Here is a 24,613-nt window from a genome sequence, read left to right on the forward strand (position 1 = left end):
ACTGGCATTCAGATGACTGCCAGACCATCTGACTTCAGCCAGAATCACCACCAGACTGACTGACTGATCCCTGACCTCTACCAAATAACTCTTATAAGTGACCCAAGCCGGGGTGACCTCCCCAGCTGACTGACTCGATCTAGAGTGCCCTCTAGGCAGAATGACCCCCTGGTCCATGTCCATCCCCAGTCCTGTATCTCTGGGCCAGGCCCATTCCAGCCACAGCCTTAGCGCATAATATCTCTGAGGCCAGGCTCCCCAAGGAGAACCGCACTCCCACCTAGTCCCCAGCTCACCCTGGGATGGGAACAATCAGCCCTCCTGGGCCTGGGGGAACCCCCTTCACCTCCTGTCCGGGTGACCCAAAGCCAAGTCCCAGCTCCTGCTGGAGACCCAACTCCTGCCAGGAGCCACCAGCCCAGGAGGTAAACACTAGATCAGACTTCGGGTTCAGCACAGGAATGGTAGCCGGAAATCCCCCTCAGCTCCATCGACACAAACATGGGCACAGACATGGACACATCCGTCATCACCACCACGAGGGGGCTGCCACCTACACCAGGACCACCTATGCTGGTGAGCCCTCACAGCAACTCAGAAGGTAAATGCTCCTGATGGTGTCGTCATTTAACTAGTTATGAATGACTGCAAAGGAGCAGAGGAGCCAAAGAGCATGCCATCTGTGCAGCTTTGCCAGAAGCTTCCGTTTAACACCCCCCCAGAAGCCACCAGTCTACTCCTCGCAGATCTGGACACGGGGAGAACGGACGCAGGCCCCAATGAAGTCTGGGCAACATAGGGAGGTACCTGTCTGTCAATCACACCTGGGAACAGGTCATTGGACAGACTAGGTACGGCCACTGTGAGTGCAGGAAGACTGGAGATATTTAATCCCCAAGGCTTTCACTCTCTTGCGTTTTCAGGACTCTTGGCTGAAGGGGGTGCGCTCTCCTGGCTCCCCTGCATTCACCTGTGAGCCTTGTGGACCCCAGGCAATGGAGTAATGGACTGCAACGAGCCTGCCGCTGCACCGGACCCCATTCCAGCATGGCGCAGAAACTCTGGCTCCGGCCTTATTTATAGCTCTGCTGAATCCCCAGCTGCACATCTTTCAGGACTGGATTAAGGGAAATGGGAGTTTGGAAACCCAAGGATGTAATTCCACTCGAATAAAAATCACTCATCCTCCCCTGCGAGTCTCAGAAAATTATTTTTTTTCTCAAAATATTGTAAGGACTCTGCCCCCAGTACCCAGTGGGGAAAGGGATACCTCACGTTCACTGACAGCACTATTGTTATTCCTGTTTAACAGATGGAAACTGAGGCACAGAGAGATGAGGTGGCTTGCCCGAGGCCACACCTGAAGTCCCAGATACTGGATCTTAAGCCACCTACGTTACTCAAGAGGCACAGACAAAATCAGGCTCTGGCCACGTGTGTTAATTCAATGTCATTTACTGGACATGTGTTCACGGAGAGAAGAAAGCAGGTCCCAGGCTGGCACGATCGAGGCACAAGAGTGTTAATACCCAGCCCTCAGACCTCCCAGTATGAATGGGGGAAGGAGAGGGACAAATGACAAATGACTGGGCACCTAAGAGAGGTGCAGAGGAAAGGTTGCTGGAGGTGGGTACCCGGAGCAGGACCTGGAAGGATGGGCATCATTCTGGCCAGCAGAGCTGGGTGGAAGGGCACTGGAGGCAAAGGGACCAGCAATGGCAAAGGAAGGCAGTGAGTAAACACACAGCTCTTCCGGGGCACAGAGAGGAGCCCAGATCGCCCGAATAACGGGAGGTGAGACTGGAGGAAGGGGGATTAACGCTACATCTGGGAGGCCTGGAGTGCAGGGGGAGAAGTCTGGCCTCCTTTGGAGTTGGGAAGCCACAGTTGGGGTTTGAGCAGGGAGCGCCTGGATTCAGCTGAGAGAAGGGATGTATTCTAGAAGCCAGCGGGGCAGGTGGCTTCTCCAGAGGGCACTACAGGATCAGGAGTGGGACAAGCCACCAACGAGTTGGGAGTCAGATGTCAGGGACCCGTCCTGGATGCAAACAAAACATACTCCATTCTCACTCAGACACACACACATACACACACACACACACACACACACACACACACACACGGCTCCGCACTTGAAAGATCAGACAGAGGCAGAAAACCAGGACTACAGGCTTTATTAGAGGAGAAGGACCTGCCCGGCTGTCTCGCAGAGGAAAACAGCAACACGTGCAGAGGTGAACAAGCCCTTTGAGGGGAGGGATGGGGAAGGGATGGGGCGTAGGGTACTTGGCACTGGCTGATTAGTGGCTTAATGTATGGTCCATATAGGGTACATAGTTAGTTACCCAGGTACTTAGGGACAAGGGCTTAGGGTATTTGGCAGGTGCTGATTGGTGGTTCAATGTACAGTCCATATAAGGTGCCTGGTTAGGTACCCAGGTATGTCCAGGCTGCAGGGGCAGGCTACGTCATACTCCGCCCACCAGTTGGGGGAAGGGAGGATCTATCAGCACTCAAATGTACACACACACACACACACACACACACACAGCCCTGCACTCAAATGTTTTCTCTCTCTCCCTCTCTTTCTCTCTCTCTCTCTTACACACACACACACACACACACACACAGCCCACACTCAAATGCTCACACACACACATAAACACACAGAGCTTTGCACTCAAATGTTCACACACACACAGCCCCATACTCAAATGTTCTCTCTCTCTCTCTCACACACACACACACACACACACACTCAGCCCACACTCAAATGCTCACACACACACAGCTCTGCACTCAAATGTTCACTCACACACATAAACACACAGAGCTTTGCACTCAAATGTTCACACACACAGCCCCATACTCAAATGTTCTCTCTCTCTCTCTCTCTCTCTCTCTCTCTCTCTCTCTCTCACACACACACACACACACAGCCCACACTCAAATGCTCACACACACACATAGCTCTGCACTCAAATGTTCACTCACACACAGCCCCATACTCAAATGTTCTCTCTCTCTCTCTCTCTCTCTCTCTCTCTCTCTCTCTCACACACACACACATACACACACACACAGCTCCACACTCAAATGTTCACTCACAAACACAGCCCCACACGGAAATGTTCACTCATACACAACATACCCTCCACACTCAAATGTTCACACACATTCATATCCCCACACTCAAAGGTTCACTCACACACACTCATATCCCCACACTCAAATGTTCATTCTCACACACAGCCCCACACGTAAATGTTCACACACATACAGCCCCACACTCACATGTACACACACACACACACACACACACACTCCCTTACTCCAGACTAGTCCAAGCCTTAGGGACACAGTCTCAACTGGCCTAGGGACAGGGAGAGAACCAGCCCCTCCTTGGGTGTCCATCTCTGCCAGGACCTCCCAGAGAGGGGGGGCTTAACCAAAGCAGGACCACTGGGAGCTCCGAGCATCAGTTCAAACTGGCCCAGCTACATTCCTCAGCTAATCTCCCCAATCTGGCAGGCGGTTGCCTGAGCAACCGTCAGCCACAATTTGGGAAGGCAGGAGGATGGTTTATCCACATCCCGCTGGGCTCTGGATGGGGTGGTGTAAGGGGCAAAGCAACCTCTGCAAAAGGAGCCAGATTGTGGGAGGGGGTGTCCCTGGTTTAAGCCTGGTGTGGGGATCTCCACCAGTCCACTGCATGTGTTTCCACAAGGTGTGTGTGTGTGTGTGTGTGTGTGTGTGTGTGTACATGGCTGTTAGGCTGACAGCCTGGTACCAACTTACAAGTTCTCAAGTGGGAGCAGGAGACCTGGCTCTAGTTGCTGCTGAGACCATGGGCAGGTGGTTTGTCCTCTCTGAACCCCTGTTTCCTCACTTATGAAATGCAAATGGGGAACCAGGTGACCTCAGATTCCACCTCCAGAATTCTGATTCCATTTGTGTGAGGATGCACTCGAGCACAAATTACTTGAGGGCAGAGATAGATACTATGGGGCGGGGGGGGGGGGGGGGGGCGGCGCAGGGGGGCAGGGGGGTGAGCATGGGTGTCTCTGCCCCCAGGCAGTGTGTGTGGAGCTGTGGGTGTGTGGGTGTGTGTTGCTGTGCAGGGGTAATGAGCATATTCAGTGATAAGCCTGTGCCCAAGGGGAGGGGAGTTACTTGGCAGGGTGGAGGGGATTGTGCAAGCATATGTGTGTGCATGATGAGTGTGACCACAAGCATGTGAGCACCAGACTCCTCCCCACCAGACAGGGGACGGTGCTCTGTGCCAGCTGTGGCTGCCAGCGCCACCCGTGTTTTCTGATGGCCCTTGGTAAACAGAGTTTGTGTGCAATAAGAGCTGTGTTCCCTTCAGTTTGTCAACAGAGCATCCAGTTCCCACGGGTGGCCCTAGGAGAAACAAAACTTTTCCCAAAAGATTATACATGTAAAGGCTGGGTCACACCCAACCACAGGCACAGCCCCAAACCAGACCTGAGAAACCCAAATAAATACCCAATGATAGCCGAAACCGGTTTGGCTCAATGGATAGAGCGTTGGCTTGGGGACTGAAAGGTCCCGGGTTTGATTCCGGTCAATGCATGTACCTTGGTTGCAGGCATAACCCCAGTAGGGGTGGTGCAAGAGGCAGCTGATTGATGACTCTCTCTCATCGATGTTTCTAACACTCTATCTCTCTCCCTTCCTCTCTGTACAAAAATCAATAAAATATATATATTTTTTTAAATACCCAATGACAACACAGGTCTATTTGGTCATCTGAAGACTCACCCCTATTCTAGGTACCCCAGCCCAGCCCTGGAACCAACACTGGCCTCCCCCCTGGACATTCTTGCCCAGCCAAGTCCTATCCCAGGTTCTTCACCCCAACTAAGCCCATCTCAGGCCCGTCCAACCCCACCTCCTCCCTTCCTCAGGTTAAGGACTGTCTCTTAGAGCTTTCAACCTCATCCTCTAATCCTGTGTCCTTAGTAGCTGGACTTACCATCCCTGAGAGTCTGACCCCAACCAGCCCACCTAAGGTCAAGGACCATGACTCCAGCCCAAAGACCTGACCCAGCCCACTCCACTGCCCTCCTTGCCCAGATAAACATATCCAAACCTCAGCCAGGTCTCTCTGGAACTGCCCACCCAGAACCCTGAATAATTGATGAGCAATTAATTAAGGGCAGGGCTGGCAGCAATATGTCCATCTTCTTTTTTTTAAAATATATTTTATTGATTTTGTATAGAGAGGAAGGGAGAGAGATAGAGAGTTAGAAACATCGATGAGAGAGAGTCATCGATCAGCCGCCTCTTGCACACCCCCTACTGGGAATATGCCCGCAACCAAGGTACATGCCCTTGACCGGAATCGAACCCGGGACTTTCAGTCCCCAAGCCGACGCTCTATCCATTGAGCCAAACCGGTTTCGGCCAATATGTCCGTCTTCTAATGACAGCGGCTTGAGCACAGCTGCAACCAGGAAGATCACCCAGGGGCGGCCATGGGGAGAGTAAGCTGAGCTGGTCCCCCTACAGCAAGCATGTCAAACATGCAGCCCGCCAGCAGCAAGTTTGACATGCTTGACCTATAGCAGCCAACACAGAGGCCGGCCACAACATCCTTCATCTCCACCGAGGACAGAAGGAAGCCAACTACAGCAAGGGAAACAGGCCAGACCCATTCCCCAACTTCCTGATCAATACGTATCCCAAATCCCAAGGTAAACAGCAGGGCTGCCATATTGGCAGCATAAGGGAAAGGCGCAGGATGGGGCAGGACTCCATAGGGAGGCAAAGGGCTGAATGAAGGGCTGTGCTGTACAATGGGCAAAGAGTACACAGACCCCTGCATGCAGGCACCCTGTATCATGTACACTGAGTGGCCAGATTATTATGATCTCTGAATGCATAATAATCTGGCCACTCAGTGTATATCCTATATAATAAAAGGCTAATATGCAAATTGTCCTCTTGGCCAAGAGTTCAACCAGCAGGCAGGCCAGCCAACCGCCCATGTCTCCTCCCCCTGGCCAGACTGACCAGACCTCACCCTTGCACAAATTCATGCACTGGACCTCTAATATATACATACTGAATGGCCAGATTGTTATGCATTCAGAGATCATAATAATCTGGCCACTCAGTGTAAACCACAGTGCAGAGTAGAGAGCTGCAGAGGGCTGTGCACAAACCATGTAGCACAGAGATCTGTGCTTTCTAACAGTCCCGTGGCAGGAGAGGGCTATGTAACACCAAGTGTGGTGTTGCTGTGGCTATGAGGCAGTGGCTCCACACAACACAGAGGCACAATGCAGTTACTCAACGCAGGGGAGCAGAGCCCACGGCGTGCACAGAGCCCGGTACAGGCGCCTGGAATGGCACCGCCCAACCGGTCAGCACCATGATCCAGCGTAGAGATGCCTCGCCCATCGTGGACATGACCCAGAACTTCACAGAGGCACAGGCCCCGTGCAGTGTGACAGGTGTATGGCGGAGGCCCAGGTGCTAAGGGAAAGCCTTGCTAATTCTTCCCCTCCAGACGCTGGCACAGGGCCAGGCACACACTTGGTGCTCTATGAATCCTCACAGAAAGAAGGTGTCCGGTGCAGGCACAGAGATACAGGGAAGAGAAGGACACGTGTGATGCCAAAGGAACTGCTGAGTGTGGAATATAAGCCCAACACGGTCCCAAGGAGCAGAGTATGTGTAGACACAAGGGCGGGCGTAGAAACATGCTCCAACAAAGGGAGAGATCAACCAAAGGACTTATGTGCATACATATGAGCCTAACCAGAGGTCGAGGACAATACGGGGGTGGGGGTATGAGTGAGGGGTGGGGGAGTGGAATGGGGGGTTGAGGACAAATATGTGATACCTTAATCAATAACAAAATTTAAAAAAAAAAAGACAAAAACATAAAATGAATTTGTCTAGCTGCAAAAAAGAAAGAAAGAAAGAAAGAAAGAAAGAAAGAAAGAAAGAAAGAAAGAAAGAAAGAAAGAGAGAGAGAGAAGCATGCTCCAACATGGAGTGCAGTGAAGGTGCGTGTGGAACAGTGAGTTCAGTGCAAGGGCTCTGGGCCCTGATATCCAGTAGAGTGCGCATGACCCAACTGCCAGCAGGGACAGCGCAGGGTGGAGTCCGGGCAGCAGCCCTGTGCGGTGCGCACATGCAGAGCCGGGGACTGTGAATGGGTGCTGTCCATAAACACCCAGGCCAGGCCCCAAGCCCGACGAAGCGGCCCCCAGCTGCCAAGTCCGTAAAGGCCCCCTGAGCGGTGTGCAAGGAGGGTCCGAGCGGAGGTGCGTACAGGGTTGGGGTGCACCGGGCTGCCCACAGGAACGTGGGAGACACCACCAGCAGGCCCCTCGGCGGTGAGACCAAGAAAGGGAGGGATCCCATAGGGGCAGCGTTACCAGGCAGCGGTGCAGTGCGAAGGGCTAGGCCAGGCGCAAGCACACACCCAGGGCAGTCCAGGGCACACGCGCCGTGTGACGCAGAGATGCAGAGCTGTGGTGGCATGCCATCTGTTAGCACGGCACAGTGGTGCATCGCTAGGAGCCATGCCCAGATCCTAGGAGAGTCCGCAAGCCCAACGCAACAGGGAGGTCCAAGAGAGTAACACGGCACCAAGGACAGGTGCGAAGACACGAGTGGCAGTACGACTGCAGGCTGGAGGTGCAGTGCAAGGAGACAATGCGAAGATGGTGTCTGTGACACACAGCCAGTGCAATGCAGGATCCTGGCCCGGCCATGCTGGGGAGGGCTGAGGCGCAGGTCTGAGGAGGGCTGGGGAGGGCTGAGGCGCAGGGCAGTGTGGTCCAGGAACCCCAGAGAGCACACACTCCGAGCAGTCCAGGGCCATGATGCAGCGAATTTATTAGTGTAAGGCCATGGTGGGCAAACTGCAGCTTATAAGCCACATGTGGAACCTTGGCCCCTTGAGTGTGGCTCTTCCACAAAAAAAAAAAAAAAAAAAAAAAAAAATGGGCGAATCTATTTTGGAGAAGTGGCGTTAGAAGACGTTTAAGTTTAAAAATTTTGGCTCTTGCCAAAATCAGTTTGGCTCAGTGGATAGAGTGTCAGCCTGCAGACTGAAAGGTCCCAGGTTCGATTCCGGTCAAGGGCATGTACTCTCTCATCGATGTTTCTAACTCTCTATCCTTCTTCCTTCCACTCTGTAAAAAATCAATAAAATATATTTTTTTTAAATTTGGCTCTCAAAAGAAATTTCAATCATTGTACAGTTGATATTTGGCTCTGCTGACTAACGATTTTGCCGACCACTGGCGTAAGGCAAAGACGAGACACGTTGCAAACGTGCTATGGAGAAGGTTGCATGTGCTTCCCTGTGCTGCCCCGGAGAGCAGGGAGCCAGAGCCCTGGGGAATGCTGGGCCTGAAGCTCCATCAGGGGGAACTGGCTGCCCCCTGGGTTAGGGCCCTGTGTGCTCTGTGGGTCCCCTGGGCTCCTGCCCCCCACATCGTCCACCTCAGTGACCCTCCAAGGGCACAGGATGAAGCCGCCGCTGCCCAGGGGCCAGGCAGCCAGAGCTGAGCACATTGTCCAGGTCTTTATCTCTGAGGAGGGCCCGGCGCACTGGCAGGCAAACAATGAATCCAGATTCTGCTCAAAAGCCTTTGGACAATTAGAGCACATCCCCTGGCCCCGGCCCAGGGCAGAGCAGTGGAGGGCAGAGCAGGAGAGAGACGGGGAGGGAGACCTATTGGATTGGGCCCCGGTGCCGAGTGGGCGGCACGTTGGCATAAACAGTGAGGTGGAAGTGAGAGGCGAGCCAGACCCAACCAATCTGGCTGATCACGCTGTACCCCTCCCGGGCCTGGACTTTGCCAGAAGCCAAGAACACACACTTCCTAGTAATAACAGCCAGTACTTACACAGAGCTTACGACGGGCCAGGACCTGCTCTAAACTCTGTACGTATGTAAATGAAACATACCCTCGTGGCAACCCCACGCAGCGTGCTCTGGAATTGCCCCCATCTCACAGATGGCGAACACTAAAGGCCCAGAGAGGTCAAGTGACTTGCCCAAGTGCTGAACGGCCTGCAGTGGTGGAGCCAGGATTAGGACCCAGATGATCTGGCTCCCGAGGCCAGGATCTTAACCACCACACTCGAGGTAAAACACATATTTACATACATGCACTACCACAAGGGTGCACGTGTACTCACACGCAAACACACACACACACACACATACGTACATACATTCTGAGCAGTGCACTTCCCACTCTCTCAGAGGAGGCCCACCTCTCCCATCCAGATAAGCTTCTGACACCTCCCAGTTGTCTCCTCTCATCCCCCAACTGTTCCACATGCCCCTTCTCTCTATCCTCATATCCCCCCAACCCTCAGCTGCTCGCCTAATTCCTTGTCTCTTCATTCCCAGCTGTGCCCACCCCCCAGATATATTTCCTCACTAGTGATCTCTCATCCCCCCGTCGTCCCATCACTCCACCCCCCCCCGTTGTTATCCTGACCATCACGTATGTCCTGTGCCCCAACAAGACCCAATTTCCCCACCCACTCCTTCCTCCCGCACACACTTCTGCAATCAACTCCAAAACCTCGCTGACCTCTCTAAGCCCCCTATCTCCTCGTCCCTTCCGATTCACCACTAAGTCCTGGGCTCCGCACCCGGTGAATCTGCCCAAGACCTCCTATCATGGCGGCCTCTTCTGAGGTGTCCATCCAGCGCCCTCCCCTAGCCATTCTGCGGGCAATGGCAGCCCTGCCCAGAGCCAGCCAAGGGGGCATCCCAGCCCCCATCCGGACTGCCCTCCTGAGCTCCAGCTCCACCTGCCACCCCCACCGAGCCTTCCCTGTGCGCCCAGAGGCTCACATCAATGCAAACACGGAGTGGCACCTGCCATGTACAAGGCCCCGGGGCAGGAGATGACAGAGGCTCAGCCCAGCCCTCAGGAGCTCCCAGCCCAGGCTAGCGGAGAAGGAGACAGAAAAGCAGTGCCAGACACTGTCGCACGGCATCTGGGAGACCTGACCACTGTGCTGTGCCAGGAGGGCAGGGGAAGTGAGACCACAGCTCAAGGAAGACTGCGTGAGTACCCAGGCCCAGAGGAGGGGGAAGGGAGAGGAGGGGGGAGGAGGCGGAGCCTATGCAAAGGCAGAGACATGGGAAAGGGCCTGGGAGTAGCTCTGGCCTGGTGAGCCTGGGAGACAAGGAACGGACAGGGAGGAGTGGGGTCAGGGAGGAGGAAGCAGGAAGCTGTCATGGAAAGCAGGGGCTGGTCATGCAGGGCCTCACCTGCCACGTTAGGGTTTCGGTTTTGTCCCCTGGGAGCTGGAGGGCCTTGAGGCCACGGCGTGGCAGCAGTCTCTGTCTGCCTGAGAGGAGTCATGCAGGGCTCAGGGCAATGGGAGCACTGGGAGGCTGGTGGCAGAATGAAAACCATCGAGGGGACTACTGCAATAGTCCTGGCACGTAATGACGGAGCTGGCGTCACAGAGTCAACCGAAGTGTCTTTGTCAGCTGCTGAGCGGTGGGCAGCAGACCCAGCCCCCTCCCTGGGTGTCCAGGCCTCAGGAAGATGCTGCAGGCCTCGCCCTGCTGGGCCAGCCCTGTCCACGGAGCTTTCTGCTTGTAGGCATGTTCTCTCCCCGCGCTGACCAACAGGGTAGCCACTCGCAACATGCGACTCTTGAGGACTTGCAATCTGGCTGGTGAGACTAAGGGACTGAATTTTATTTTAATGAATTTTAAGGAATGTAAATTGAATAACCACATGTGACTCAGGGGCCATCATATTAGAGCGTGCAGGGAGAGACATTCCCGTCACTGCAAGAAAGTTCTGTTGGAATGTGCAGCTCTAAGCTGAGTCACCACTGGGCCTCCTCCAGAGGCTCCTGGCCTTGGGGTCCAAAGGAAAGTCTGGAGGCAAGACCCAGGGAAGGGGGTGTCAGAAGCTGGTCCCAGTTTCTTGTCCACATAGGGCACTGGACATCTCCCGCCCAACACATGCACACCCCTTTCCTGGAGACACACACACCTAAACCGGCAAATAGACACACCGACCACAGGGCACCCCATGGCCAGAGTCACAAACAGTGGGTAGTCCGATGCATGTGTAGCCCATTGCTGGACACAGAGGCACCCCGACCTCAGGTATCCAGACACTTTCGTACCCACCACCCAGACATCCAGGCCCCTGGACAGCCCACAGCTGAACACAACACAAACACTCTCCTGCACTTGGACACCATTAATCTGAGGGCTCCCAGACACCTGGATACCCCACCTCCGGTGACAGAGACGCCAGGATATCCTTCTGTTGGCACACCCTGATCCTCCACATCCTGGCATGCGGAGACCCACACTTACATCCTGAAACACAACCCACCCAAAGAGCTCTGCACCCAAACTCCAAGAATTTAACACTTAGAGACCCGGATACCCTAGCTTCAGGCTCCCCCAGGACCAGAGCAGCTGGCCGCCTCCCTACTCCAAACTCAGAGCCTGCCACACAGAGTGACCAGATGGCTACATACCCTGACAGGCCACACATGTCCTGTGCCCTGGGCTACCACCATACAACCACAACCATACACACACACACACACACACACACACACACTCCCCACTCTGTCCGGATTTCAGAATCGCACCTGCACACACCTCAGCAGGCCTCACCCCACCTGCAGGGGTCACCACAGGGAGCAGCTCCCCCCGCCCCCCACTCCCTCAGGCTCACAAGCGTCCAGGACAGAAGCTGGGACCTGAGGAAGAGTCTCCTCTTCCTGAGGCAGGGCCCTCCCCCCTCCTCCCCAGACAGTCTCACTCACTAACGGTTGGAACTCAATGCCTCTCACCAACTGCCAGGCCTCCAGCACAAAGGCCTGGCCAGGGACAGGCCTGGCCAGCTGCTGGGGGTGGGGTGGGAGGGAGGTGGGGGCAAAACTTGGAGGAGGGGCTGGCAGGCAGAGACCTGCTCCTTTCCTCTCTCCCGTAAACTTACGCCCCCACCTCACAACTCCCAGATGGCACTCTCTACCTGGCCTTTTCACGCACACTATCATCCCCCGACAGAATTTTCTAGATTCCTGGAGGGAAACCTCGGTCTTTAATCCCTACTTTCAGTGGAATCACTGCGCCCCCATCTGGCACCTCCAGCTCAGAACTTGACCCACTGGACTTCACTCATTCTTTCATGCCATGTCCTAGTGTATGTTACTCAGCACGAGCAGCCCAGGCCTTGTGCCTGGCACTAAGGACTCGGAGGTGAACTAAATTCGCAGAGCTCCCTGTCTGAAAGGGAGTGTGGACCAAAAAGCAGTCATTACAATAATTACAGATGGTGTGGAAAAAATCCAACCAATCCGCACCTTCCCTTCCTAGAACAGGGATAACCAAGGAAGACTTCAGGGGCGACACGATGGCTACGCTGAGACCTGAAGGAGGAGCAGGGATTCCCCAAAGAAAGAGATGGAGTTAGAAAGCACAGAGGCCCAGAGGGGAGAGGGAGGGAAAGGGCGGTGAAAGGGCACTGATAAGTGGGTCAGACTGGCCAGAGCAGAGGGCGGAGCAACAGGGGGCACAAGATGAGAGGAGGCTGGACAGGCGAGCGGGGCCAGCGCAGGCAGGGAGGCCTAGGGAAAGGGACTTAACCCTGAAGGCAGTGGCTAGCCTCCAGGTGGTTTCAAACCGAGGTTCCAAACACGCATGTTAGGGAGATGCCTGGCACCAAGGAGGGAGGGGGAGAGGGAAGAGACTGGAGCCTTTTTGCAGTTGAGAGGTGGCTAAGGATGGAGGCCAGGGGACAGATGAGAGAGATCCTGGCCGTGAGTAAGGGCAGGATGCATCAGGATACAGGAAGAGGGCTTGGAGGAAGGAAGGAGGCTGGGGGAAGGGGCACAAGGCAATCCCTGCAAGTCTGGAGCAAGCAGGGTGCCCACCCTGGATTTTCCCTGACACCTGAGCAGGGCAGGAGGCTGCCCATGAGCTCAGTACCCCCATCTCTTTCCCCGCCCCCCCCCCCACCTCTGGCCACGCTAGGCTTCCTGCAGAATCCCCTCCCCCAGGCCCGGGGAGAAGGACCAGCTGCCCAGACAAGATTTTATTGCCCAACCTGAAACCACTGGGCAGCCTCTCCCTCATTCCTGCTGTCCACAACCCTAGCAACCAAAAGGACAAAGTGAGCTCGCACGCAGAGGAATAAATTACTGCCAGATTTACATGGCTGAGAGACATCGCCCGCCCTGCCTTAGGAGGGAGGGATCGGAAGGCGCTCCGGGAGCCGGGCTGGGACTGCACATAGATCGGGGGCCAGGGCTGACCTCACGCCTTCTACCAAGAGCTTCCGAATTGGGCTCAGACGGTAAGTAATACCTACAAGGATGCCAGAAACTTAAGAAGTGAAATGACCTGCCCAAGGTCACAAAAACAGCAAGTGGTGGAGGCAGAATGTGAATGATGCCCCCACCTTACCTCCCCCCACCCCCACCCCCTCCCCACCCCCTGGTTTCAATTCACAGCCCCTGGGACGGCTGTGTCAGTTCTCAGAACCATCTTTTGTTCCCTGGCATTCACAGATGGAGCCTTCCTTGACAATCTACCAAGTGCCAAGCACCATTATGATGATGCCCACGAGGCACATGAGGAAACTGAGGCCTGAAGAATGGGAGTCATTTGCTCAAGGTCTCACTCCCAAAACCTCAATGCTTGGCAATCCTCCAGGATTGTGGGCAGGACAATGCCAGCAGGAGTTGGGGCACCTGAGGCTTCTTGGAATCAAGGTATTGCACCCCTTGGGATTACTCTCGGGGCAGGGGAGGGGGACAAAGTTGCTATGGCTGATGGGGGATGAGGGGAGGAAGGTCTCCAGGAGGAGGGCAAAGCTAATGCTGTGACAGACGCCCCCGGGGACTCAGGGCTAGTTCCCAGGTCTGAGCCCGAGGGCGGGGAGCTGCGTTAGAAAGGCCTGAGAGGACAGGACCAGGGAAGCCTGTTCTCAGAGCAGAGGCGGCTCAGCACATGTTGATCTGGCACGAGCACCGTGCTAACCCCTGCTGGGGCGGCTCCCTGTCAATCCGAGCCCCCCCCCCCCCCCGGGGGACGGGGGGACGGGGACGGGGGGGGGGGGGCCGCGAACCAGGCTGGAGCCACCCAATCGGTGGGCGTGGGGGAGGCTGAGGCCCCAGAGGAGGATCGCCTACCCGCGCCCCAGGGGAAGGGTCAGGAGCCACTCCCCTGGAGGGGGACACAGGCCTCAGGGAGGGATGTGGGGGTTTGGGGAGGTTGAGGACACACTGTTCACAGCACACACGGACCCACAGGCACAAGCTCCAGATATGCACGTTGATATCGGATCTCTCTCTCTCTCTCTCTCTCACACACACACACACACACACACACACACACACACACACCAAAAGACCCAGACTCCGAAACACGCCCGGAGACAGGCGATCGCTCCGCACAGAGACACAGGGACACACTCCACACACGGCGGTCCTGGCCGGCGGGAGGCCGCACAAAGTTGCGGAGTCCACCGAGGGGGTGTCCCGGGAGACCCCGTCCGCGGCGCCGCGGGCGAGCAACGGAGGGGGCGCCGGGGGGCCGGCCGGGGCCCAGAGCCAGGCCCCGCTCCCGCCCGGACGCCGCAGCCCCGCCCGCGCCCGGCCCCCCAGAAGCGCCCGCCGCTCCGCCCGGCCCCCTCTCTGCCCTCGCGTCCGCCGGCCGCCCGGCCCTCCCGCCACCGCCGGCGCCCCGCAGCCCGGCGCCGCCGCCGCCCAGCCCGCGCCGCGCGGAACTTGCGAAACAACAAGCGGCCCGACATGCCGGAGTCCGCGCCGCGGGGCCGTCCTCCCTCCCGAGCCTCCGGAGCTCCGGCCGCGCGGCGGGGAGGGCGCTGGAGGCGCGGACAACTTGTTCCAGGCCCGCGCCACACACGCACACACACGGGGAACACACGCATGCACACGCACACACACACACACACACACACACATGCACACGCGCGCGCACACACTCGCACATCCCGCCGCTGCCCCCTCGGCGGCCTGGGCCCTGGGCACACACCCAGCCACGGCCCAGCGCGCACCCCGCTCCCCACATTCTCAGACGCGCAGCCAGCACACACGGGCACACACACTCACACCCGCTCCAGACACGCTCCTGCACACGCATTCCCGGCACACTCGGCATCCACTCGGACCCACCACCAGCCCCAGACACTCCCACACGTACACAGGGCGCGCGGACACACACGCTCCGGACCCGTTCCCACGCCTTCACACGCGTTCACGGATCTCACACGCACACACACACACCCTGCACACTCGTTCCCCGACCCACTCGCCGGCGGAATCCACAGAGCACACTCCTGGCCACAAGCTTAGCGCAAACACACAACACATTCTCAGACACACAACCAACAGTACTCCCTACCGCGGCACACAGCATGCAAACAGATGCAACACCTAGCAAATACAACTCCGGCCACACAACCCAACTCAGAGGCACACACAACAGACACACAACCTACTTGGCTGCACAAACACTCAACGCTGGCGGACACACACACATACACACACACACACCCTCGGCGCACACATAATGCCTCCATGCACTCACTGTTCATCCCCAGGAACTCGTGGAGACACAACACACACACACCTTTTCTTGCACACCCATCTCATGGATACACAACAGTCGCAGGAGACACAGGAGACCGTGAACACAGGATCGCACATCCAACACTCAGACACACACACACACACACACACACACACACACACACGGGGAGCAGGCTCCTAACGCCCGGTCACCCAAAACTCACACTTTCTTCCGAGCTGCGCCACGGCCCGCGGACTCCGCAGAGCCAGCTCCGGGCGACCGACGCGCACTTACCTGCCGGAGTCTCGGTCTCGGGCGCGCAGAGCTGGAAGGTGAGCGCCAGCACCAGAGCCTGGGCGCGGGCCATGGTGCGCCCGCCGCCTTCCGCCCCGGGCCCGGCGCGGGGGGCGCCCCTGGAGCCCGAGCCGAGCCCGAGCCGAGCGAGAGCCGGAGCGAAGCGGCGCGGCGCGGAGCGGGACTGGCGCCGAGTCCAGAGCAGGAGCCCGAGCGAGCGGGGCGCTGACGTCAGGCACGGCCGCGGGTTCCGCGGTCTCGGGGCGCCCCCTGCTGGTCGCCTCGCGTGCTGCCGCCGCCGGATCGGGTCTCCAACTGCCCCGGCGGCGCGCCCCTCCCCCACCCCTGCACCCCGCGCCTGGAGTCGGAGGCTGGGCCTGGGCACCACCGGCGCTGCCCTGAGCTGGCACCCACATTCCCAAGTGAGCTCGCTCGCTCGGTGCCCACGCCTACCTCTCACACAGCGCCCTCAGGGACAGAGACCCAAAGACACCCTGGGTCCCGTCTGATGTGTGTTGCTTTCAACCCCTCTATCGAGGCCCCTCCAAATGCGCATTACTAGTACGTACCTTCCAGGACAGGAAGCTCATCACCTTATTTGAGTGAGTGGCTTGGTCTTTGCAATGCTAACTGTTCGAGTTGGTCATAGTATTCATCATCCTCTGAGCGCCCACGGGCTCTGTAGTGATGTCCCCCTCTCATTTCTGATCTTCGTCATTTGCGTCCTCCTTTTCTGAGCTAGCCTGGCTAGAGGCTTGCAAAGTTATTCACCTTTTCCAAGAACCAGCTTTTGGTTTGGTTGGTTTTTCTCTATTGATTTCCTGCTTTCCCTTTCACTGATTTCTGCTCTAATTTTTTTTAATTTTTCTTCTACTTCCTGATTGAATTGAATTTTCTCTTTTTTTCTAGTTTCCTAAGGCAGACGCTTAGATGGTTGATTTTAGATCTTTCTTCTTTGCTCATATTTACATTCGGTGCTATAAATTTCCCTCTAAGCACTGCTTTCACGGAATCTCACAAATTTTAATGCCTTGTGTTTTCATTTTCATTTATTTTCTTTTAGTTCAAAGTAGTAGAGTTTTGTTTTTCTAATCCTCACCTGAGCACATGCTTAGAGAGAGAAAGGGAGGAAGAGGGAAACATTGATTGTTCAACCCGGAATTGAACCAGCAACCTTTTAGCGCACAGGAGGACCCAATTTAGCCACTCTGGCGGGGCTATTTCAAAATAGTTTTACATTTCTCTTGAGATTTCTCCTCTGTCCCATGTGCTGTTTAAAAGTATATTATTTAACCTCCAAGTATTTGGGGATTTTATAGCTCTTTCTGTTATTGATTCTAGTTTAATTCCATTGTGATCTGAGAGCAATCATTGAATGCGTTCTATTTTTCCGAATTTGCTGATGTGTGTTTTATGGCCCAGAATGTGGTCTGTCTTGAATATTCCACATGAGCTTGAGGAGGATGGGAGGATGGCTGGAGCAGCCTGTAAATGTCCTCTATGTCCAGTTTACTGTGGCGTTCAACTATGTCCTTCCTGCTTTTCTGCCTGCTGAAAATGTTCATTTCTGACAGAGGGATGCTGAGGTCTTCAGCCATGAAATAGTGGATTCAGCTATTTCTCCTTGCAATGCTGGCTTTTAGAAGCTTCTTTTTCATTCTGCGAAGCACATCTCCCTCACTAACTCTCGTTGGTTCTAGCCTACACTCTGGCTACACCGGTTAAGTATCATTTAGGCTTCTACGCAGCATAGGCCGGTAGAAACCCTAGTACAATGACCACAAACTATCAATAGTTGTCCATGACTTTGTAAGACCAGACACGTTCTATGTGCGTAACCCCCATGGATTAATTTAATCTTCACTTCTATTATTCCGACTAAACAGTTGAGAACATCGAGATACAGAGAGAGATGGGACTTTTCAAAGGTTCTGCATTAATATGCAGCAGCACCAACATTTGAATCAAGGTCATCTGGCCTGAATTGAATTGGGGCCGAGACCTGCCTTCCATCTGGAACAAATCAGCAAATACTGGGTACTGATTCACTTATTCAACAATTGCTGTGAGTCAAAGTGGAGATATACAACAGACAAAAGTCCCTGCCCTCATGGAGCTTATATTCCAATGAAAAAAAGCAATAAAAATAAACAGCCAAAACCAGCAATTTCCTGGTATATGAGACAGTGATATACCAGAGGAATGGGAGCGAGTCTGACAGTGAGGGGGAAGCAGGTTAGTGCGGTTTTAAACAGAGCACCTGCTCTATGGCGTATTCATTATTTGTCTCCATCCCTAGAACATCAGCTCCCTGAGGGCCAGGACTCTGCCACGGACCCCAGTGCCTGGTATCTGATATGTAGTTAGTGCTCAATAAATATTAAATTCAATAGTTAACATAGACATTGTCCTTGCCCTGGCAGAGCTTACATTTTAGAGGGAAAGACCAACAGCAAACATGGAAATAAATATATACTTACCATCTGAGGTGTGTACTCTAAAAGAAATGAATGGAGTGCTGTAATAGATAATTGGATGGGGTGGAGGGGTCTACTTTATTTAAGATAATCGCAGGGATCCCCCGAGCAAGTGACGTAGTGACATCTGAGCTGACGCCTGATGTTTGAGAGGGAGCTGGCCTCACGCAGTCACTGGAGGAACACGGCTGACGGAGAAGGCAGCCTGGGCAGAGGCAGAAGCTGGTAGGTTTGGGCAGCAGAGAGGCCACAGGGGCTGGAATGAGTGGGAGGAGAGGGGCCAGGTGCAGCTGTAGGGACTGGCAGGGCTGCAGGTCATGCAAGACACTATGGGGCTTTGGGCTAAACCCTGAGAGCAGTGAGAAGCCTTTGAAGCATTAAGCAGACGAGTAAAACGTTCTTATGTCTCTTTAAGTAATAATAATAATAGCCCTACCCAGTTTGGCTCCGTGGGTGGAGCAGACAGAAGGGTCCCAGGTTCAATTCCAGTCAAGGGCACATATCCAGGTTGTGGGCTTGGTCCCCAGTAGGGGGCGTGCAGGAGGCAGCTGATCAATGATTCTCATCACTGGTTTCTTCTATCTCTCCCTCTCCCTTCCTCTCTGAAATCAATAATAATATCTTAAAATAATAATTATTAATAATAAGTCCCCTAATCAGCCAGATGGAGAGCAGACTGAGAAAGCAGAGACCCCTGGGTCTGGGCAGATGGGTCTAACTAGTGGCAGTGACATTGAAAGAGCCTAGGTGTATCCAGGCCTTCCTGTGCACTGCCTCTGCTCCCTGCTGGCTCCGCACTCCTGTTGGCACAACTGAGGTTGCCGTGGCCTGGAGGAGGCAGGGCTGAGGACTCCTGGGCTCTTGGTCTCTTCCCTTATGGGCCAGGAGGTGGCCAAAAAGACAACAGGCAAGGACCAGAGACAGAGAGTTAACCAGCTAGAGAGTCACCGGGAGTGAGATAGAAGCAAGAAAAGGGAGATGAGGAAGAAATGGAGAGAGAGAGAGAGAGAGAGAGAGAGAGAGAGAGAGAGAGAGAGAAGACGGAAAGTACTACCCAGAAAATGAAACTCAAAGAAAGAAATCTGATGAACAGCAGTAACAACCAAGGATGGTGTTGTTTGCAGAGGACTCTTACAGGAGTCTCTGACAGGTGTACACCATTGATTCCACTTTTTTAAGAGGTGGAAACCAAGGCTCAGAGAGCATAAGGTACTCACCAAAGGTCACATGGCTAGTCAATAGTGGGCCCAGGATTCAAACCGAGGCCTGACTGATGACACACCCCTCCACTCTTGGTGCAGGGGGAAGCCTGCAGGGCAGAGACTGTGATGGAAGGAGAAAGAACACAAGCAACAGGTGGACAACTGAAAAGAGGATATTCTGCTTCACTTGAAAAAGACCACACACTTCTATAATCCTAGAGAGAAGAGAGAAGAACCAGGAGAGTCTTGCCCCGGAGTGACCCAAATCTAAGGGAAAGGAGACGGCACCACAGTCAGAGCCAGGCCATGAGGAGATTCAATTACTTTCAACTCATGGAATATGCATGACACCTGCCCCGTGCCAGGCCCCATATTGGGTTCTGGCAACAAGGAGATACACAAAACAGAGTCCCATGCTTGCCTGGAGGGGAACATGGGCACATGCAAAAACAAGAGACCAAAGGCTGTAACACCTGTCCAGAGAAAACACAAAGGCAGCAGGAGTTGACTCAAGCTATGGTTTTGGAAAATAACATCAAAGAAATTATACGTGAACCTGGCGTTTCCCGGGTAGGCAAGGCAGGGAAGAGCATATTAAGCAGGAGGAGCAGGTTGAATAAAGGCATGAGACATGGAAGTTCTGGGAAATGTGGGTATCAGGTACGGTTGGATCATGCGCTGTGCGTGGTCCAATAGCAGGAGATAAGACAGTCTGGGAGACAGAGGGCAAAGGTCTTGAATGTGAGGCCAGAACAATTGGACTTGAACTCCTAGAGCAATGGTTTTCAAACTCGCCCCTTGAGGAACCCAGGTGTTCCTCAAGCCAAGTTGGGGGGAAGAGGAGTTACCACTGAATTAAAACCAGTTATATTTTTCTACTTTGCAAGAAGGTAGATTAATTACAATGAATATAATTTTTTCTGTGTTTTCCCACATACATTTTTCTGAAGACTTTAGTGTCAGTAGTGTGAGAGAATCCTAGAATTAACATAGAATCATAGCTTTGTTTACCATTTAAAGTTTAATGCATCAATAGTTCATGGTGTTTTACAAAGAACTGTAGCTTCTGGTTCCCCCTAAAAGAATTGGGGAGGCAGAAAGAGGAGAGGGGATCCCCATTAGAAAGAAGGCTGCCGATACAGTTCAAACAAGAGCAGATGGCCTGAACCAAAAGTGACTATCAGGATGGATGGGGCCTGAGTTCAGCCCCAAGGAGAAAGGCCTGCTGGTGATTTTCCAGGCTTCCTGGCTGGGCTGTCCATAATTCAGAGGAACTCATTTGGTTCCTGAAGATAATGTCAACAGCTCAAAGTCACCTAGGGAGCATTACCACAACATTGACCTGTGTGAAAGCAGAAGAGTGAGACTAGGTAGTGCGTGTGTGTGTGTGTGTGTGTGTGTGTGAGAGAGAGAGAGAGAGAGAGAGAGAGAGAGAGAGAGAGAGAGAGAGAGAGACTGTGCTGTGTGGGACCAAGTGTTTCCCCCATGATGGAACACCAACTTTCTCTATAATAAAAGAAAATACAGCCCTGACCCGTTTGGCTCAGTTGATGGAGTGTCAGCTTGTGGACTGAGGGTCCCAGGTTCAATTCCGGTCAAGGGCATGTACCTCGGTTGAGGGCACATCCCCAGTGGGGGTTGTGCAAGAGGCAGCTAATCGATGTTTCTCTCTGATCGATGTTTCTAACTCTCTATCCCTCTCCCTTCCTCTCTGTAAAAAAATCAATAATATATATTTTTTTAAAGTACAATCATTTTGTGAACACGACCTATGAGCCAGACCCTAATCTGTGTGTTTTACATGTGACATTTATCATTTAATCTTCACAAGAACCCCCCAATAACATTCATCAAATGCTTTCATGTGCCAAGCATTCTTGTACTAAGTGCCTCAAGTGAAGTGAATAATATCTCACTTGATCCTCACAACAGCCTTGACACAGACTCTCTTATTTCCTTCTTTTTAAGGATAAGGAAATGGAGACACGGAGAGGCCAGGTGAGTTGTCCAAAATCACTTTGAAGTGGTTTTAGAAAGTGGCCGAGCCAGGACTCAAGTCCAGATTTGCCAGAATCCAGCACCTACACCCATCATCACAGCACTTAGCTTTCCTCTCTTCCTCAGAGGAAAGACTCTGAGTTAAAAAGCTTTGGGTCAATAAAACCCAGAGAAATGAACTCTTCCTTATCTTTCACAGACCTGCCTCAGTGTTTCTCAAAGCCTGTTTCCTGGACCACCTGCATCCAAATATTCTTTTTTTAAAATATATTTTATTAATTTTTACAGAGAGGAAGGGAGAGGAAGAGAGAGTCAGAAACATAGATGAGAGAGAAACATCAACCAACCTCCTCCAGCACACCCCCCACAGGGGATGTGCCCGCAACCAAGGTACATGCCCTTTGACCAGAATCAAACCGGGGACCCTTCAGTCCCCAGGCCGACGCTTTATCCACTGAGCCAAACCAGCCAGGGCTGCATCCGAATATTCTTAAGAGCTTGTAAGAAATGTACATACCTGGACCCCTCCCCAAGATTCTAATTCAGTGGGTCTAAGATGAAACCTCAGATGGTTGTGATGCATATTGAAGATATGGAGTCACAGGATTGGCTTCCTCAGCACCTTCTCCAAGATGCCCCCACCCTACCCCTATCCCAAACATGTCTCTTTGACTCCCACCTGTGCCTCTCTCATGTTCTTAACATTCAGCTGGGTTTTAGATATGCTTACGTCTCCACTCCGCCAGAAACGTGAAAAATAGGATCCAGTGTCTTTACTGGGCTACATCTTTTTACAAAGAACTTCGATTGTCCCGCTTAATTCCTTTCTACACTGAGCTTTTTTAGAGGCGGGGTCCTCCTGCTTGGGATCCCTCCCTTATACCTGAACACACTCAGCATTTTACAGGGTGCTCTCCTGTCCATATAACAGTATTCTATTGTTTCACCCAAGCCTCAAACAATCTTTTGTAAAATACTTTTATTGATTTTTTTTTAATATATATTTTATTGATTCTTCATAGAGAGGAATTGAGAGGGACAGAGAGTTGGAAACATCAATGAGAGAGAAACTTCGATCAGCTGCCTCCTGCACACCTCCCACCAGGGATGTGCCCGCAACAGAGGTACGTGCCCCTGACGGGAATTGAACCTGGGACCTTTCAGTCCGCAGGCTGACACTCTGCCCACTGAGCCAAACCAGTTTCAGCCTTTTATTGATTTTTAGAGAGAGAATGAGAGGGAGACAGAGAGAAACATCTATGTGAGAGCGAAACATTGATCAGCTGCCTCCTGCATTGCCAGAATCAAGCCCTGCAACCCAGACATGCGCCCTGATAGGGAATCAAACCAGAAACCTTTTGGTGCGCAGGAGGATGCCTAACCAACTGAGCCACAATGGCCAGGGCCCTCACAGCAATCCTAAAGGAGGAGTATTCTCCCCCTTGTACCTATGAGGAAAGTCTCCAAGTTTCAGGCACTTGCTCAAGGTAGGAAGAGGCAAGGCTGGGATTTGAACCTAAATCTTCTCACTCCAAACCCAGTATTCTCACCTCCACAGCCGCTTACATGTTCTCTGCTTAAGGGAAGTAAGTTTTGCCTTCCTATGCTATTAGGAGATAGTGGGAATTTGAGATAATGCCTTAAATGGCCTGGCACAATAACAAATGGTGGGGCCCAGCCCACATGGCTCAGTGATAGAGCATGGACCTATGAACCAGGAGGTCACGGTTCCATTCCCGGTCAGGGCATATGCCCACAGTTACCAGCTGGCTCCCCAGTGTGAGGCATGAAAGAGGCAGTCCCTTTCATCATTGATGTTTCATCATTGATGATTCATTCCCTTTCATCATTGATGTTTCTAGCTCTCCCTCTTCTTTCCTCTCTGAAATCAATAAAAATGTTTTTAAATGAATGAATGAATGAATGAGTAAATACATGAATGAATGAATGAATGAATGAATGAATGAATGGTGGGGAGAAGGAGAAACTGAGGTCAGGGGAGGGGAAATACCTTCCCCAAAATCAATCAACAGATTGCAGACTGCAGACATAGCTTTAGGCCAGTCTCGGACGCTCTTTGGGAGATCAACGTTGGCAGGCTCCAAATCCCCGCGACTCCCGCTTTTCCCCCCACCGCGCGTCCCTGGCTCCCCCCGCAATCCCTCTAGGCGCCACCGGGCAGCGAAAAGAGGAGCTGGTCCTTTAAAAGGAGCGAGGGGCGTGGTTACGAGGCGGGAGGGGCGTGTTACGAGGCGGGGCGGGGGCGGGGCGGCGCGCCGTCGCGGGATGTTGACGTCTCCGGGGCGCCGGGCGGTGAGATCCTGGGGAGAACATGTGGGTCTGCGCGCTGTGGGAGGCGCGGGCCCCGGCCCTGCTGCGGCGGCGGCGGCTGCTCCCGGCCCGGGGCCTCCGCCCGCCTGCCGCCGCCTCCTTCTCCGCGTCCGCCGAGGGCTCCCGGGTCCGGGCGCTGGTCTATGGCCACCACGGGCACCCGACCAAGGTCGTCGAGTAAGAGACCGCGCCGCAACGGGGCTTCTTGCAGGGCTTTCAGACGGGCTGTGGGGAAGGGAGACGGGGGCAGGGAGAGACTGGGTCGGAGGAAGAAGGTGGAGAATAATAGGACGGAGACTGAAGCCCAGGGTATGTTTGGTAGCTCAGGAAGTCCGTGATTCGAAGAAGTTGAAGATCCGAGAGGCACAAGTGTAACTGTCATAGTGGAGGACTATATGTTTATTGGAGGACTGTATGTGTGGGGCAATCCCTGTGGACATCGTCACAACCACCTCTAGGTAGGAACTTGATTTACCCCCACTTTTCAGATGAGAACACTGAGGCATCAGAGAGGTGAAATCACTTGCTCAAAGTCACACATCATCCAAAAGGCGGCAGAGTTGACATTGGTCGGATCCACCCAAGTTCTTACCTTCCGTTACTTTTTGGAGGCGGTGTTCAGAATACTTTCACACCTATTTGGATCTTCATTTCTCGGTCAAGTAGGTCAGAGATCATTGTTTCCATTTTACAAAGGACAAGGGACTTCTCCAAAGTGC

At 53.6% G+C, this 24,613-nt stretch overlaps 2 protein-coding genes across 7 annotated transcripts in view; one reads left to right on the plus strand and one right to left on the minus strand.

Annotated features, from left to right (window-relative positions):
- Window positions 1-16,094, minus strand: part of PTPRU (protein tyrosine phosphatase receptor type U) — a 78,999-nt gene extending 62,905 nt beyond the window's left edge. The window contains exon 1 of one of the 2 annotated variants that reach the window (XM_084874831.1): window positions 15,887-16,094. In XM_084874831.1, the coding sequence (XP_084730957.1) occupies window positions 15,887-15,959 (73 nt within the window). In that variant the 5' untranslated portion in view covers window positions 15,960-16,094. Of the gene's footprint in view, window positions 1-10,285; window positions 10,549-15,886 lie in introns of those variants that run through there. The other variant, XM_084874830.1, reaches the window with a different exon arrangement.
- MECR (mitochondrial trans-2-enoyl-CoA reductase) overlaps window positions 13,143-24,613 on the plus strand; it is a 43,702-nt gene continuing 32,231 nt past the window's right edge. Inside the window, exons 1-2 of one of the 5 annotated variants that reach the window (XM_084875047.1) lie at window positions 13,143-13,352; window positions 13,567-13,770. Coding sequence is in view for 4 of the 5 variants with exons in the window: in XM_084875046.1 (XP_084731172.1) it covers window positions 23,896-24,071 (176 nt within the window). In the remaining variant the exon portion in view is untranslated. Of the gene's footprint in view, window positions 13,353-13,566; window positions 13,771-23,837; window positions 24,072-24,137; window positions 24,353-24,613 lie in introns of those variants that run through there. The other 4 variants (XM_084875046.1, XM_084875044.1, XM_084875043.1 and 1 more) reach the window with 4 other exon arrangements.

Source organism: Pipistrellus hanaki (assembly GCF_964339955.1).
Source record: "Pipistrellus hanaki genome assembly, chromosome: 2".
Classification (NCBI taxonomy): Eukaryota; Metazoa; Chordata; class Mammalia; order Chiroptera; family Vespertilionidae; genus Pipistrellus; species Pipistrellus hanaki.